This window comes from Phalacrocorax aristotelis, chromosome 1, assembly GCF_949628215.1.
Source record: "Phalacrocorax aristotelis chromosome 1, bGulAri2.1, whole genome shotgun sequence".
Taxonomy (NCBI): domain Eukaryota; kingdom Metazoa; phylum Chordata; class Aves; order Suliformes; family Phalacrocoracidae; genus Phalacrocorax; species Phalacrocorax aristotelis.
Genome location: NC_134276.1, coordinates 28,861,645 through 28,880,456, shown reverse-complemented (window position 1 = coordinate 28,880,456; position 18,812 = coordinate 28,861,645). Strand labels below are relative to the sequence as shown.

The following is an 18,812-nucleotide window of genomic DNA, read 5'->3' as shown; positions in this document are numbered from 1 at the left end:
GTGTTTTGCACTATTAAAGAACTCCAACATTCAAAGAACTTTACAAGCTGTGTAAAAATCAAACTCTTTTTGGGTTCTCCCAGGGGTGGCATGTCAGGGGGCTAAATGTCCATTACCTTACAGCTGCTTTACAGTTCCAAATACCAGACAAAACTTTTAGTAATACTACGAAACCACAAATTTACTGCCTGCACTGACTAAATGCTGTGAACTAATTAAGGAGTTTGTTATGGCAAGTGTTCCTAGTTGCCACAACTCACTTTCACACATGACACTCCTTGATCTACACACTATGCTACCCAAACCCTTTCCTCTTATATTGTTTCCATCATTCCATAAATTGTGCTAGCATTTAGACAGTAGACAGTCTGGAAACACACAGCATCATGCAGTAAAGCAGCCTGGTAGATAATATGAGACGCTACCGTTCAAATTACTTTATATTAATGCTTCTTTGTTGGTTTTACATAAACACAATCAAAAAAAACCTATTTGGAACAAAAAAAAAAAGGGTTTTCTTCTCTGTATGTATGGGATGAAAAACTGAAGTTAGACAAAAATATTATTCCTTAGTCCTATTTAAGTTGGAAGTTTATCTTTGGGATACTTGCATAGATATGTGAGCAATTATTTTAAACATGGATTTGCTAAATTGTTCCAAATAACACCGTATTCTCACTTCTACCAAAAAAAAAATATAGCTATGATGCAACTCTACAGTGCATCATGGTTTGCCTTTGATTCAGGATTAACCTTGAACATTTGTCATTTCCTGGAACAGTGTCAAGAACTGAATACATTTGGTAGTATGACAAATGTGTTACTATTGAAAAGTCATCCCAGACAAACTATGTTGGCTTTTCTCTGTGTGTTTTTGTTCTACATCTGCATGTTGTACAGGAAGAATTAGACACTGAAGTCAAAGATTTGAAATTCAGTTTACTTATGAGGAAGAGACAAAGGCACGTGGAAGAAGATTTAATATATGTCCATTATCCTCTTGAAAAGAGGCATACATTAAGCTTAATGATAATGTAGAGGATGACTGGAATATCACACAGGGAGAATTTAATGACCTTAAAGACTAGAATAATACAAGTGAGATGAAATTTTATAGCATGAAATATAAGGTAATAGAAACTAGTGACAGGGATTTTTGGTAGAAATGAAAGACATTGGTTAGAAGAAATAGAAGCGGGGAAAAATTTTGGTATGTGAGTTGATCACATCATAACTATGACCTTCCTACCCTCTCCATGTGATATGATCTGAAGATAAACTGAGGAATCGTGTGGAAATTAGAAGCATGCATGCCATTATACAGAGCACTAGTGAGAGCTTATCTGGAACAGCTTTGATCATCCATGCTTGAAAAAGCCTCATTTGCATTGTAGACTGTAGAAAAAGAAATCAACATAATCACAGGAATGGCAAAACTATCTGATGAGAAGAGACTAAAATAGCTGGGTTGTTTAGCCCAGTGCAACAAAGGCTGAGAGGGAATAAGAATGCTGTCTATACACCTCAGGAGACGAAGAGCAGAGAAGGGCCACTGATGATGAAGGATGGTGCTGACAGGGGAACAAATGGCCCTAAGATGGCCATGACAAATACAGCCTAGAAATCAGAAAAATTTCTAGCCCTCAGTGTGGTGGCATTCAACAAGAACAGTGAGGCCATGAAATCCTATTAGTTTTTAGACTAAGTTTACCACTATTGGAACCACATTACATAAAGAGTTAAGACAGTGGCCTGGACAGAGTGATCCACAAACTCCTTTCTAGCTCAGTATCTTGTGCTACCTCAAGTAAAAAACAAATCTTCTTTCAAAGCTTTTCTTGATTTTCAAGTACAAATTATCATCGGCTTTTCATGTACACTGTACATAAAGCAATCCATTAATGGGGTTTGTAAGCCACATTTTAGGGTTTTCTTGCCTCCATTCAATGGGACCATAGTGTTAGTGAGCTCAGCTCATTTGCACTGGCAGAAATCTAGCAGTAGGATCCTTTCTGGGGCAAGGCTGCCTGAAACACTGCTCCTTTGCCATACACTACCACTGCTCTGTGGGAAAATCTGAAAGCATGGTGCCAAAGAATGTCTTCATTTCTAGAATCCTAGAATTTAGAAGGTTCTTTTCTTTTAGCAAAACCCATAAGAGATGTCTGGGCAGCAGGGCTGCTTGCCCTAGCCTCAGAATTTATTCAAGTACTTATGAATGTCTATGTGCTTCTATCAGTACAGCTGCCCTTATGTGTGCTTCATGGCAAGGAAGGAGTTCTTGCTAAACCAGCTGATTGGGTTTTTATGCAAACCCTTCTTCAGGCACTCATGAATTTGCACGCATGGAGAAAAACCTACAATACTGATAGCCAGAGAATTACTGAATAGATAGTTCTCTCTCTTCTAACAGTAAATTAAAACTTACAAGGCCCTCTCATATCTTGCTGTAAAGGAAAATGCCACAAGGGGAAAACCCCTCTTCAGTAGGCAGAAATGAAAAATCTCAGGACATGCTACATGAAATACAGAGGATCTTTTTGATATAATGGAAACAAAAAAAAAAAAAAAAAAGAAAAAAGAGGAAATTAACCGCAGAGAAAAGCTGTGTCAGAGTAAGTGAGTAGACCCCCCAACAAATGAATCGATGGAATGTGTTACACAGATGGAGGAGTCTTACTTCTCTAGCCCTCTTAATGCTGTTTAGGCAAACATGAGAAAACATTCTTTCCATTGAGTTATCTTTATTTCCCAGCACTGCCTGCAAAGCCTATTGAAAGTAGCCAGCTGTTCATATTTTATCTCAATGTGACACTGATGAAACCAAAATGGTAACTTAGAGAAGTGTAAGTGTAGGATCAGCTTAACTGCTGTGGAGAGACAGAACAGGTGCATTATGTATCTATGCATCCTATGCACAGGAGATTTTAGCAGTTGTACTGACAAAATTGTATTAATTAACATTAATTTTAAACAATAATAAGTGGGTTTGACTTTTAGCCTTCTGATACCAGGCGAGAAATACAAACTGCAGCTACACTTCAGCTGAGTTGGGGAAATTGTGTCTAATACTCTGTGACAATGCCAGGCCCAGAGAACCTGAGAAGATAGAAAATAAAAATTGTTCCAAGCAAGGAACAGACTCTTACAGTTAATAGCTGAAAAAATGTAGATCACAAATCATGCAAATAGCACATCTCAAAATTAATGTATGTGAGGGAAGAACACGATTTATGCTGGAAATTGATATAAGAAGCAGAGTTTCATACATTTTCTTTGCAAGACAAATTATCACAGAGCATAAAGTCTATTTTTGGACACTGACAATTCCCATTTAAGACTTAGGAAGTATTAATGGGAGATTCTGTAGGTGTTCTTCTTTTGTTCCCCTTTCTGATGCAAACTGTCAAACCTTATTAAGTAAAAAAACATAATTAGTTTGAGAATCTGTCATGTAACAAGTGAGAATATTTACATTTAAAGTATTTTCAGTTAAGGCTTTGGGGCATGGACTCTGTTCTACATTTATACTGTGTTTTATTTATCTGGTGCACATTTCCAGAGGGCAGAACTTGGCAGTCTGTGTACGTGTGTGCACTGTTAGTACTGATAAAATCAGAACTAAAAAATTAGAAATAATACAAGTTCATATTTTATATCGTATATCCCAATGAACAAATTTTTCATTAAAATTATATTTTTGTCCTCATTTTCTATTGCATTTACTTGCTGTGTCTGTGAATTTGAGTCACACAAGCTTAACAATGTTATCAATTAACTGTTTACACAATACCAATATGGTAAAGCTAAGATTTGGCCCCAAGAAGGCACACAGCCAGGTAGGTCACAGGTGGAATGCAAAGCAGGTTTGTTTAAAGACGTCTGAATGGAGAGGAGAATGCAATACTGTCTTGACATGCCAGCTCCTTGAAAAATTTAACCTCTGACTTTGTTACACAGCTGGTAAATTAACTTTGTAGAAGAGCTTTTTCTTCACAGCCCTTACTAAATGCATGTGTTTGCATTTGGAGAAGAAAAAGGTTTGACTGTAAGTAAGCTTCCATGTCAAGGGAATACAAGTTACAGGGTTTTCTTGAACTTGACTGTGGTGGCTGAACTGAACATAAAAATCTGAAAATAGACATTTTTGACTATTTGCATTCTACAGCATCTGTGAGATTTTCAGAAGGGCTGACTTTTCCCCTTAAAGCATGATTTTGGTAAAACTAGATCTACTAAAGCAGGAAATATACTGTTTCTGTATAATAAAAATCCTCTGCAAGGTGCCTCGTATAAGCTGTGGCAATACATTAGTGATTTTAAAAACTGTTTTCAGATGGGATTTTCAAACACTCAGTACTGTAACACGTGTACATGTGTTCACATAAATGTGAACTGAACACATTGGAAGAGGGACATTTTCAGTCTTGGCCAGAAATAACTGTTTTTGTGAGAGAACAAAACAAACTGCTCAGCTGTACTCAATTACAGTAGCTTCAAGGTGTCAATCTGTATGTATGTTCAAGTATTTTAATATATGTTCTTCACCTTATTGTTTCTGTCAAAGACTTGCTTAACTAGCTGTCATTAATAAAATTTCTTTGAATGGTAATTTCCTTGCTTCCCTATGCCAAGTCTGGCAATGGACTGGAACAAGGGAGAGCAACATCCGCATATAAATACTTGGCCAGAACCACACAGAAGCCTTCAGAGGCCAAACTGTCTGGCTACAGCAAACAGTTATTAACAGTAGGAAATGAGGTCAAATGATACTTCACACTCTATCAAATAAGTCTAGGCCAACTCTTCAATATATACTTTATTAAAGGACAGTCACTTGCTTGGCTTTGACTGTTTCTTTTTTTAACTTCCTTTCATGAACATCTGTCACTGTTCTAGCACCTGTGTCTTGAGAATGTGAGATGTCTGTAGTACTTGAATCTCACAATGCCCCCATGAACTCCAACCTTTATTAATTACCTGAAAATACAGGAAGACAGAGCTATAATCCAAATGAATTAGTTCAATTTAAAGATGAGTGGGTCTTTATTTTTAAATATAAGTTCTGTAAGCTGCACATCTAAATCCATATTTAGATACATAAATGCTTGATTTTTCAGATGTGGTGAATATAGACAGACCCCAGGAGCAAAGCATCAAGCTATACACTGAATGGAGTGCTGCATCTAACACAGGGTTTGCTCATGCACAGAGTAATTGAGAAAGAGAATGGGTCACAAGCAAAAGGCCTCAAAGGAACAAAAAAGGAAAACTAAGACCTGCTCTGTATGTATTATGACAGTTCATGAGTTCATGGGAACTAGCTAAGACAGCTGCAGCCCGCAGCAAACACTAGGAGCACTGCCAGAAGAACTACACCAGCTGCAGGTCTCCCACCTCACTTCTTGCTGACTGAAGCTCATCTTCTTCCCCTACCATAGGAAGAGCTCCCAAAAAGTGAAGGTCCACACCACGCAAGATATTGTTAGTTGCTGCTGTGAAATCTCTGTCTGAATCAACAGTGCTATCTATGTTTGAGCATACAGGTACTGGAGAGCTAGAATCAAGAAACAGAATTTTGAGCTTTAAGATCTAGCCAAAATATGTGGTAAATTCAAGCTATTAAATTTGCAGTGGTAGCAGGATGTGGTAAGAGTTTTTGTTAGGTATCTGTTCTGTCTGTATATAGTACTTAAGCTTCTTTTGTGTGCTAAAAAAACAAGGTGAAAACCATAGCTGCCAGCTTTCCTCTTACAGAGGAGGATTATTAATTGTTCACTGAAGGAGAAAAAACCAACAATGGTGACAACCACAGAGGCAGGGTACTGACTGCCTCCCCTCTCAGCTGGAGGGGGTCATGTGAAGATAAAGACCAAACTTGGAGAAGAATTAAATGGAGGTGGGGGAAACAGGGAGGGCAGTGAAGCACATACTGGCTGCAGGGCAATGCTTCACTGCTAGAAGTAATTCAGCTTGATATTTCACTTAACACACTGTAACCTTCTATCCATAACCTACAAGGAACTAAAGGATGACTTCAGATGCAGTTTCATGGCTCTCACAGCTCATGTTTAACCCTCTCTGCTCTTAAATGAGGGATCTTACCTAAAGTACATAATGCTTCTGCAGCTTAAAGCAAATTCAGCTCTACTCCTTGGCCCCATTACCATTTATGCATGCCCTCCACAAGTGAATATACAGGTTCTTTTCATTTACTAAAATATTGGAATGGTGCTTATTTTATCCTCTGTTTATATGCATATAGACATATATAGGTTTTATTTAGACACACATTTGTCTAAATGAGCTTTCAGTCTTTTCTCTAAAGGACACAAAAGTATTTAAAATGGAAAGGATTCATACCAGGTCTTCCTTCCTTTTCACTGTGGGAGAAGAGGCTTGCATAGGTCACAGGATCGGAGTTACAGCTGCTTCGCAGCTGTGTGTGCTTATGTGCTTACAGTTGTGTTGTGTGGGAAATAATATATGGTTGCATATTGCAAGGGCATAAGGAGATAGTCAAAGGAATGAGTTGAAGAAATGAAATCATTCTAAGAACACTGAAGACTTCTGTCATTTTTATCTTGTGGGAATGTATAAGGTTTGCATCCCACACTTGCATGCCTTCCCCTTCCCTCTGGCAGGTTCAGAGTTCCAGTGGAATGTACCTGTAGGAGGATGGGCTTGTAGCAGAGGGGCAACCCCAAGCAGGTGCACCAACAGTGAGATTCCAACATCAAGGCAGAGACCTTGAACTGGTCTCTGTAAAAGACAAGAAACTAGAACTGATGACAGAGCACTGAGATGACATATCCATCAACGATTTTGTATCTAAGAATGACTGAAACTCCATTTTGTTCTGGTCTTACACTTTACAGAGTATATAATCTCCAGTTAAAAGGGAAGAATATTAGGAAGGTAACCAAGGGCTAAAGAGACCCTCGTGCAATTTCTTGTCCAGCAAACTGACTGTATGATCACCTGCAGACACCCGCAGAGTAAGGTAGACTTCAGGCTTGCAAGTGTAAAAAGAAAAAAAAAAGAAAAAACAGCTTATCTGATTAGGTATCTATATGTCCATTGGCCTCTCTGCTTTTAGTAGTAAAATAGCTTTGTTGCTGCACACATCCACAGGTTTCTTTGGGCAATGACATGCTTTTCTCATGCTGGCCTCATGCCATTTGCGACTGACAAAGTAAGAATTTGTGCATGTAAGTCTACCAAGGTCTGATAAGCAGATGGGTCCCTGGCAAAATGAACACCTGCTAAAAAGCAGAGAAATTATGGCTGTTTCACACAGTGGCCTCATCCCTTCCACAGTGGCTCACCAAGGAAGGCTAGTGAGCCAGGAAAGTGAGTGGGCTTTACCACACAGCTGTCATGCTGTGGATGGACTTCTCTGAAATGAGATACTGCATTCCCAGTCTTTCTTCCAGCCTGTAAAATTTTTTCCGAAAAAGACTTTTCTATGTCATAAAGGGTTGATCTTCATAGCTACAAGCTTTTGTACCCCAGTGCCTGCATAGGATGAGGAAGGCTTATGTAGTAATTATAGAAGGAAGTCCTACATATTAACTTCACTGTCACTGCACCAGAAGAAATCCTGTACCCTTTTGTTTCCACATTACTGTGTATTTCTAGAAGTAGTTTTCCAAAGGACATCTGAAGATCCCTCCAATCTCTTTGTTTTAACTCCCCAACCACTTTCACAGCTCTGTTTTTTCAGCCATTCCACATTGGCAGCTTCTCTTTGCTTCCTGACCAAGGAATTTTCTGCTGGGAAATGTGAGACCACTGTGCTGTCTGCACTGGTGGGTCTTGTTACCCAGTGAGCAAGAGATCAGCAAAGCCAAACAGCTGGTGGGACATAGCAGTCCATTGTTATCCACACGAAGGCTCTTCACAATTTTTTTAAACTCTTTTTTAAGATACACCATGACTAATACTAAATAGCCCAGTACTATCAATGTGCTAAAAGCAATCCTTTAGAAGGCTTTCATTCTATGAAAGGACTAAGGTGGCTCACTATACAGTAAAAGTGGGATTGGTTTGTCCTAAAATACTTCAAAACTGTATTGGGAGAAAATCATAGCAAATTTCATTCAAACTAAATTATTCTCTTAATTTCAATCGGACAAGGATTTCACATTAGCCTTTTAGCATTTCATGGATATTGACAGCTTTAATCAATAAGATGACCTTAGGGGAAGTCTAATTCTTGTTAAGAAAAAAAAGAACACCTTTCAACTAAATTAATTCTAAACCCACTTATTTCTACTAGCACAGATGCATTATAAGGGAAACCTTTCATTTTAAGAACACAGTACAAAATCAAGTTATGTTTCGTACCTGTCCATCAGTCCCAATGGTGCCTCCACAATCTGTGAGGAGCTCGGACATGTCATAATAGCTAACAAACTCCCATAAACAGGCTTCCAGATTCAGATTGCGGTAGAAGCGCAAGGTATTGAAGCCTCTAATTATTGGGCTGTATTGGTAGGGAATGGTCTCTCCAATCACATCTGGATTTTTGGTAGCATCAGTTAAGAAACCATGGTGGGTCTTCACTTCTGTGTAATCCAACAGGTTGGAGCATTTATGGTTTCCAACTCTAGTTCCATCAGGGCTAAGTGTCAGCTCAAAGTTGGAGAGCTCTCTTGTAGAAATAACAGGCAACATGCCTAAAAAACATTAATTTATAGCACTATCACTAAATTTCAGTGGTCAGAGCTGCTTAATATAGCCAAAATTTGTCAAACACTAAGCATGTTATGCAGTGCTGCTGTATTTTGTACTTACAGCAATTAATGTAATTTAGAATTCAAAGAAAGTTGATATGCTGTGTATGAGAATGTTATCCACAATAGTTATGTCTTTATACTATGAAATGCCAAATAAAGTATTTCTGAATCTCCAACCTATTTTTCAATCAGGATTTTGTGTGATTTTTTTCAGAAGCACATAGTAATTAAATGGCTTTATAATTTTAAGAAATAAATTCTTCTTTGGTATATCGCTATGCACTTCGAAGGAGTTTTACAAAGTGTAGGTCTAGTCCAACTTATGTAAACTCTGCAACTGATCCGAAAACACTTAATCTTCACATCAAAGACTATGTATCAATACAGTACCTTATACCCCTTATTGCAAACTGCACTTGTACATTCATCTCATTTTTCTTTGGTCCAATATGTTAAAAGATTATAATTATTATTTTGGCTATTCAAAATAACATGACCAATAAAATAACTCAAATAACAGCTTGTTGTATAAGGTCTCTCAAGTCCACAGCTGATTTTATCATACCATCAATATGTGGCATTGTGACTGTCAGTTTGATGAGGTTGGCATAATCGGGATCTTCTGGGCCAGTATAGCGCAGCTTGGCAGAGAATGGTTCTGCTCCAACTACTCCTGACATACGAGGTTGACAAAGACCTAATGGAAAAAACAGAAAGCAACTTTACTTTATGTCCAGAGGGAATAATCTTTACTTTCCCTGGCACTATTTTAGATGCACTTTTTTCCACTTGTACAAGTTTACAAAACACGGAGGATTTTCTTGAATGACAGGTAAATGCTTTGAGCAACATTTACCAGAGGACTGAACAGCAATTTATGCAAAAGAGGATTCAAACAGAAATCATTACTTGATCAACTGGACCACATTTTCAAAGCCAGGTGATGATACTGCACTTGTACATTTTCAGTTGCATGTGTTAACCATACTTGCAACATCAGTGTCAAGTGCCATACTTCTTACAGAGGTCCTTAGAGGAATATGCTTTAATTCCTCCCACCCTCTTAAGCACAAACATAAATTTACAGAAGATATCTGGTCAGTGTTCAGTTGGGTTTGGCACTGGATTGGGATGCAGACCTATTTATGCCTTCACAGGACTCTATGAGCCTCCTGTTCCATTAGCAACCAAAATGTACTTAGAATAATTGCATCAAAGGATCTCTAGAAAACTATGCTCAAAGTAGAGCCAGCTTCAAAGTTAGATCAAGTTGCTCAGGGCATTGTTCAGCTGAATTTTGAATTCCTCCAAGAAAGGAGAATCTATAACTTATTTTGACAATTCTTTCTAGGGTTAGTTCAGCCTGTTCCAGTATTAGTCCTGGTTTGTAGGACCAGAAGATCAGGTTTGTAATTGTATTATCCGAGATACATGCAACTTCCAGTTGCATGGTTCAATGCAGAAGCGTCTGCATTCTGGCCACAAGAATCCTAGCACATTGCCATGTGATGGTCAAAGGATCATAAGGTACTCTAAAAAAGAAACCAGCAGAAGTGGAAAATCAAAACAGTTCCCTTTGCCCATGTTCTGCTCTTTGCCCATTTCTGAGGGATTACAAGAAAAGAGAAGGCAGGGCTCTCCTCTTGGAGAACTTACTGGTTCTGGTGGACCTCAGCTGGCTCAATGGGTCTGAGTTGGAAACTTCTGGCGTGAGGAAACAAAATTTCTCTTCTGTACACAATAGTTTTTGGGGTTTGTTGTTTGGTTTTTTCTCAACTGCAAGTAAGATGTGCTAAAGAGGCTAAATACAATTTTTTGCACAATCTCACTTACTTTTGAGAATTTGGTCTATGCACTGGAGGTCAAGCATCCTCAAAGCTGAAAATATTCAGGATTTTGGCACGTTGCTTTCATCATTGCACTTCTTTCAAAACAGCATCTAACAATTTCCTTTATGTTGTACATGATCTTCAGTATTGTTGACTTCCACATCACAAGTTAACTCAAGTACTGGAAGTAATATATGCATGACAATTCAGTCCTGAGCCTGAGCTAATTAGCCCTGCTAATTTGTCAAGTGTAATCCAGATAATGCCACTAACATAGCCAGTCTGTTTCATATACAAAACTAGCTCACCCAGCACAAGGTTGTCTGCCTTTAACAAGCACTACATTGCACCTTGTAGACAATACCCTTAGACAGAGTCCTCTTTAGGGTGTAGGATTCCTGACAGTGCAACGGTGACTTGAGCCGACAGTCAAAATGTGGAATAAAGGACAGGGGTAAACAGAAATTCCATTAATTAAGCTCCTTAAAGCCCTAACTTAGTAGAAAATAGAATGTTTTAACTAAAATATTTAGTCGGAAAGGCCAAGAAAATGAAAATGATATTGCAAATGAACAGCTCACAAAAACCAGAAGAGTTGACATAGCTACAAAAGAGCAAGAGATGACACAAAGAATACAAAATGGCTGCAGAAGGGTAATAAAATACAATGTTTTGTAATTTACCTTGATTGCTGATAATTACTCTTTCTCCATATTATACAATAAACAAAGTATCTGTGATTTCTACAACAAAATAGCATATGCTATCAGACTGTACTTGTGTGCACATCAGTTCTTCACCTCTGCTTCATAATGTTATTCAGCATGAGCTTCATGAAAAGAGTTGGCTGGGCAAAGGAGGTAGACTACTACAGTAACTCTGCTGGCTGACAGAATGCAGCATCAGTTCAGTATTGATTAGGTATCAGAGAGAGACAAAAAGAGTATCAGGGCGAGAAGGATGAATATTATGAATACCCCCACCATGTCTATTCCCTGTTATTGGACACCAGTTGCTTTAGTCCTTAGTCAAGGAAGACACTGATTCTCAGGTGTCCAGTGAGGCCTGAATGCCAGATGAAGCTTTCTTTCTGGTTAGGCACTCATAACAGCACTCCCACGTGGGTTCTCCAATGTCTAATAGGAACCGAGATTGCACTGCAACATTACTACAGTTGAATTTAAAAGCCAACAGAAACCAGGTTTCACTAATTCCAATGCATGCTATATACTGTTCTCCTGAACATAGAAGTTTGCTATGTAGATAACTACTTAAACATGTGGAGAACTAGCAGAGATGAAAACCATTTTCATTATACAGTTCTCTGCTGTGTTAAGAAGAGAGTTTTTGCACCACCTCTATGAACAACAGAAGAAAAGATGAGACTTTAACTGAGACTGTTAAAACACCTGATAATGTAATCAGATTTTGTTAGGATGGAATCTGGGATCCAAAAGAGTTCTCAGCATTTTGCAATAGGTGATGATGTCTTACCTTCTGATGTGCTTATAGTTACAATAGGGCTCATAAGCTCAAGACCCTCATTCCCATCTGAATTCACAGCACGGGCCGCACACTGGACACGAGAACCGGCTTGAAAGTAAATGGAGTCAAGCGTAATCATCTTCGAGGAAGTGAAGAAGGTATCAAAGTCAACCTCCTTCATGGGGCTAGTCACACCATCAGGACCAGTGGGTGCACTTACAAGCCACCGGTATTGTGTCAGAGTATTATTGATGTTCTCACTGGCACATATGGAACCAGTCTTGTCAAAGTCTTCATATTTCGGATTACAAGCCTGCAGAACAAGGCAGATGTGTTAACAATTTATTTGCTTCATGGCAAAGGTATTTTAATACATCAAGAGTCACAAAACTCAACAGCATGGAACTGACAACCCCATGATTTCTTAAGAAATCACCTTATTTTGACAGTGATGCTTTTAGCACTGTTATGGTAGTTTAAAAGGCAGGTCTAATTATGCTTATCGAAACAAAAATATTATTTTAAGTCATGGTTTATGGGTGAAAACCTAACATACTTATGAAGGCACAAACTACACCCCCACATGCTACTTTAACTTGAATTTCACCCTTTGACCTAATTCTGCAAATATACTTTGCATTTCAAGATTTTTTTTAAATTTTTTATTTATTTAGGAGAACCATTCAACATATGATCCATTCCTGTGCATAAAGAATGGCTTGAGAAAGAAACTGAAGATGCATATGGACCAAAACCTTCTGCAATGCATATGAATATTCATGCAAACCTTTCAGTTGCAAAATTACAATGAAAGAAGCCTGTAGTACTTCAGCAAACAGTACTCATTTTTCAGTCTGTGGCACTCATTGAAAACACCAGCTCATCTGTTATCTCCACAGATTTTAACCCTGCATATCAAGGCAAGATAATGCAGGAAATAGTAAGGTCATGCACTCACAGACATAGTGTGAGTATCAAATTGTTCTTAGTGATGAACAAGTGAAACATCTTTCTATGCTTTTTGTCCTCCTGAAAATTGATTTGTTATCCAGAAAAATTAGATTAACTCTTAGGCCATACACATGAACTCGTGTGACTCACAACAATGTGGATTGATACCGAGTGAATCCAGTGAACAAAATCCATACACAGACTTTGTACTATCTTTCCTCAGAGATACTCACTGTGATACAGATGACAGGATAGCCAGCTATGGGACTGGTTCTGTCTTTGGCTCTAGAAGTATCATCATATATCAAAAGGGATGCAACTTGAGGGACAGAGGGGAAGGTGACATCTGCCATGCTGTTCATTTCTTCAATGTAAACAATGGCCTTGGCTGTCTGACAATGCAAAGGCAGAAAGAGTCCTCTGTGAACATTTAAATAAACAAGGGGGTTCAAGCTGGACCTTGATCAGAATATGTCTAGCCTTTGAACATTGTCCCAAAATAAGTTCTAAAACCTCAACTGAATGAGCTATTGAGAAAGGGTTGAGGCACTTGAAAGTATATTGCAGACTATAAAAAACAAGAGCTAAAATGATTTTTCTTTATTTTCAGAACCTGAAGATACGAGACCCTTTAACCTTGTGTCCCAGCTTTCTTGAATCACATCAGAATTCTCGTAGAACCCTAATGTGCACTGTGTGCTTTAATGTCTGGTGGAAGTGGGGTGTTTGTCATCAGCAAAGGCTGTGTCTCTGCTGTCCAGCTACATGGAGTCAGACTATATACGGTGTGATACCAATGAAACGACCAAAGAGTTTGAAGAACATTTTATGTAGAATCAGAGGAATATACTGTTTAAATTAAAAGTATGCATGATATAATGCTAAATAAAGAGAACGTGTGGTTATTTCATTTCACACAAGAATAATATTAACATGGTTTTGAAGAAGTAATATTTCACCTGATTGCTCTCTTTACTGCATAGAGGTTATACTGTATTGCCAGAGAGTGTTTCCAAGAGGACATCAGTTTTTAGGACTGATTCTATGGGGAGAATGTGTCTGAAATGATACCTTGAAGACTTCAGCCTCTCATTGTCTCTATGAACCCATGAACATTATTGTCATGGCAAGAAACTGTTTTGGGTAGGTGCTACTGTGTCAGCTGGGATGATCCTCTTCGTCTTTTAAGATACAAACCAAGATAGCGTGTATAAACCTTAAAAGAAGAGTAAAGCTATGAGCCAGGAAAAAACAAAGGTCTGTTTGCCAGGTTTTATTATTGAGGGCTTTGCATGAGTTTGTTACCTGTATTTCTGCAACCATGTTTTCATCAGGCTTCAGGTGAACAGTGAAGGCTTCTCTCATCTCCCTTACTCCATCAAAGAGAATTTCAATCTCCACAAAGTGCTGTGTTTCACCCTCCTTAAACTCAATTTCTAAAAATATAATGAGACACTTAAAAATAAATCTGTTGTTCATAACAAGCTGTAAATCTAGACCCAGCCATGAGAGATGGCACTTAATACTTTTCAAATTACAGATGTTCATATGCTTAGTTTAATATATTTGATGCTAAAAATAATAATAATGAATAGCAGTGGACACATGCAGAAATCATTGAAAATGAAGCATTATCATTATCAAGAGAGATTTGTGAAGACCCAGATTTAGTCTAATAGAAATTAAAATTTTGAAAATTATCTGGGGCGAATTATTAAATAAATGTTGGTAACATATATGAAAAACCAAAAGACTGAATAATTCTAAATAAAAAGTATTGTCAGGTCTTACTCATACAAAATGCATTTTAATACAATAGCATATATCAAAAATAAGGCACAAAACTAGAGGTATACAAAAAAAGTAATGCATTTTGAGAAACATTGCCCCTGAAAAAAATTCAGGGGTCATGGCGGATAAAAAGTTCAATCTTGGCTAACTGTATTGAGTTTGTGTGGCAAGGTTTTGGTAGTGTGGGGTCTGCAGGGGTGGCTTCTGTGAGAGGATGCCAGAAGTTTCCCCCATGTCTGATAGAGTCAGTGCCAGTGAGCTCCAAGATGGACCCGCTGCTGGCCAAGGCCGAGCCCATCAGCAATGGTGGTAGCACCTTTGTGATAGCATATTTAGGAAGGGAAAAAAAAACCTGCTGCACAACAGCAGCCAGAATAGAGGAGTGAGCATATGAGAAAGAAACAACCCTGCAGACACCAAGGTCAGTGAAGAAGAAGGGGTAGAAGGTGCTCAGGCATGGGAGCAGAGATAACCCTGCAGCCCATGGTGAAGACCATGGTGACGCAGGTTGTCCCCCTGCAGCACATGGAGGGTAAAGATGAAGCAGATATCCACCTGCAGCCCATGGAGGACCCCACACCAGAGCAGGTGGATGCCCAAAGGAGCCTGTGACCCTGTGGAGAGGAGCCCACGCTGGAGCAGGTTTGCTGGCAGGACTTGTGATCCCATGGGGGACCCACACCGGAGCAGTCTGTTCCTGAAGGACTGTGCCCTGTGGGAGGGACCCACACTGGAGCAGTCCGTGAAGAACTGCAGCCTGTGAGATGGACCCACCCTGAAGAAGTTTGTGGAGGACTGTTTCCCATGGGTGGGACCACACACTGGAGCAGGGGAGAAGTGTGAGGAGGAAGGAGTGGCAGAGACAACATGTGATAAACTGTCCACAGCCCCCATTCCCTGTCCCCCTGTGCTGCTTGGAGGGAGGAGGTAGAGAATTTGGGAGTGAAGTTGAGCCCAGGAAGACAGAAGGGGTGGGCGAAAGGTGTTTTAAGATTTCGTTTTTATTTTCTCATTACCCTACTATGACTTGATTGGTAATAAATTAAGCTAATTTCACCAAGTTGAGTCTGTTTTGTCGATGACGGTAAATGCTGAGTGATCTCTCCCTGTCCTTATCTTGATCCATGAGCCTTTCGTCATATTTTATCTCCCCTGTCCAGCTGAGGAGGGGTGTGATAAAGTGGCTTGGTAGGCACCTGGCATCCAGCCAAGGTCAACCCACCACACTGACAGAGTTAGAAGAGTACTGTGATTCTTGGTTGTATTAACTACTGAAGGAAGAAGTACAGAAACTATTTAACATTTGTGTATGGAATGGGTAGGAGTGATATGAAAATAGGAGGTGTATTTCTACTATCTTTATTTTTTTAAAGGATGTCAAATTAACTGAAGATGGCACAGAAATGACCGACAGAAACTGAGGACTAGAAGGAAAAAAAGACTTGCAGAAAGTAATATTCTAATTAGTATATTGAAATACCATCATAAACAAAAAATACCGGGTGCTAAAGAGCTCTGCACTCTAAAGGGACAGGCACAATAAGTGGTAGTGGATGAGAGCTGAAGTATATATGGAAAATAAGGCACAGATAAGTGATAGGGACTGATCAGTGAAGCAAAACTCTAAGAAACATTCATCCTCTCTTCAAACCAAGACTGGATGCCACTTCGGAAGGATATACTTTCTCTAAGCAAAAGTTATCGAGCTCAGTACAGAAGTATCTGGGGGAAACTGGGAGAATCTTGCAAACCACAGTCAATCTGATTAAGTGATCTAATGATCCTTCCAGCCTTAAGTGTTATTAAGCCATGAAAACAGTCTTTGCAGTAATAAATACGCTGTGTGAGAACTATGAGTTTTACTGAATTTCAGTTTGTCATGCCTCCTTCAGATAACTCAGTTAGGGATGTGGGCTCCCTAAACCCACAGATGTTCTGAAACCTGGGGGAAATCCTATGGATCACAGACCTTTCTCAAAGGCTTCTGGGCAGAGGCCCAGAGCCTCTTATTCTGCAGTGGCATGTTTCCCTTGAAAACTCTGCTTCATGTGCTGTCAATGCGGGGAGAGGGTGAGCAAGGCAATGCATATAGGTAATGTGTACAGGATAAGTGTTAGCTGACACTAAAAATCCCTGTGGTTTTCAGGAGGAAAGAGAAAAACTTTCAAACGCAGGAGGCAAAGTGACTGGAATTAGCAAGTTCTGGGTTAATAATTTCCTTATTGCTAACAGTTTTTCTCTTCAAGTATTACTAACGGGAAATGCCTCTTCTACAATATTTGGAGAAAGCCCAATGTTGTTGCTGGGTGTTCAAAAATAAGTCCTATCTTTCAGCTGGACTGGAAACCAAAACAGTTTATCCAAAACTGTGAAAACACTCCAGCAATGAATGATTAATCTTAAAACACAGATTAGTGTCATGTATTATCATAAACTTTAGTGGAAAAAAAAATTCTTAGTGTTACAAATTCTATTAGTCATTCACTAAACCATGTGGGTGGGCTATTAATGGAAAGAAGTTTATCAGCTAGGAAATTTCTCATTCTATTGCACAGCTTCTCATTCATTACTAGTGAGGAGCAGCAGGCAGTGAATTGCAGAGATATAGAAAGAAACCTTAATTATGAAAGTAGAAAACCAAACAGAAATAGACATTAATTCCTACACAGAGCAAAAGCCATTAGCTTAATGAATTTCTTGAGAATTTGAATTTGCAAATGTTACTAAGGCGACACTCACATATTTCTTCCACAGTTACTTGAGCTATATATGTTTTAAAGAAGTCACAATTCTTTTGTAAATATCTTCACTGATATCTAGTATTCCAAGAGTAATTTGGCTTTTGCATACCACATGGGACCCTATTCATACTGAATTTGAATAGCAAAATGTATTAATGGATGTGGTTGCAAGGTATTCTATTCATAAAGATATTTCATTTTTCAAACATTATGTTACAGTCATGAATAAAAACAAATAGTAAGATGTGATAATCATCTAAACGATCCTACCTTCTGATATAGGGTGATAGTCTTCTCCAGAAGAAGCAGATCCATCCTTTGTATGAACTCTCACAACAGAAACCTTGGAAGTGTCTCCCAGACGAAGCACTGGGATTTTTACAACTGCTACTTGCCTTGTGTCCTTTGGTTCATTCACACTAAATTTGGTCTCACCAAACTTAATAATAGCCTCTGTAATTAGAAGAAAAGTGGTTTTAGAGCACACAAATGGGCTTCCAAAAGCCAACAACAACAAAGTAATTTCTTACTGTCGGCGTCATCCTGAATCTTTATCAGCGTCTCATTTTGTTCACCAATAGAGGCACCAAAGGAAGAATCACTTCTTGGAGTGCCAAGAACCAGGCGTAGTTCTTCCTCTTCTTCATGGAAAGTATCATCCACAAGCACCAGTGTGCAAGGTTTCTCAGTTTCACCTGAAATCATTCTGAAGGTAATACCATGCAGAACTTAGGTGTTCTCTATTACAGCACTTCTCTTCGAGTTCAAGGAAACACAAGCTGCTTCTGCTGGCCAAGGCATCCACCTTGACACCACATAAGTTAATGAGTAATGACAATAGCGAAAGCAGAATTAGCAGTAATTACCTTTCTATGGAAACCCATTAAAGTAGAATCCCCAATTTTGGAACTTCTCTAAGACAAGTTTCTATTCGGTATATCCACTTCAGACGCATTGTTCCTTTTGTTTTATCTTAGAATAAAATACTCCTTCTCAGTTACCTCTCCCACAGTGTGCATTTAAAAAATAAATACTTGCACAAGGAAGCAGAGTAATAGAAGCTTTCACTAATATTAACAGTAATTTCGTCCTGGAGTTTTTTATTTCAACTCTCTTTTGATTGGTCTCTCTCCAACTGTGTGGACCTTCACCTATATTATTCCATTTGATCTGAATGTCTTTTAAACTCCCACTGATTCCAAGTGACAATGAAGAGAGAGATGAGGCCAATTTATAGTATTTTTTCATCATTATACAATCAAATATGATCAAGG

At 38.8% G+C, this 18,812-nt stretch overlaps 1 protein-coding gene across 1 annotated transcript in view; it reads right to left on the bottom strand.

Annotated features, from left to right (window-relative positions):
• Positions 1 to 18,812, bottom strand: part of FREM2 (FRAS1 related extracellular matrix 2) — a 142,266-nt gene that overhangs the window by 18,670 nt on the left and 104,784 nt on the right. The window contains exons 10-16 of the mRNA XM_075085802.1: positions 18,069 to 18,233; positions 17,809 to 17,991; positions 14,312 to 14,442; positions 13,240 to 13,398; positions 12,065 to 12,368; positions 9,307 to 9,438; positions 8,350 to 8,681 (exon numbers count right to left, since the gene is read on the bottom strand). Coding sequence (XP_074941903.1) covers positions 8,350 to 8,681; positions 9,307 to 9,438; positions 12,065 to 12,368; positions 13,240 to 13,398; positions 14,312 to 14,442; positions 17,809 to 17,991; positions 18,069 to 18,233 — 1,406 coding nt within the window. The remainder of the gene's footprint in view (positions 1 to 8,349; positions 8,682 to 9,306; positions 9,439 to 12,064; positions 12,369 to 13,239; positions 13,399 to 14,311; positions 14,443 to 17,808; positions 17,992 to 18,068; positions 18,234 to 18,812) is intronic.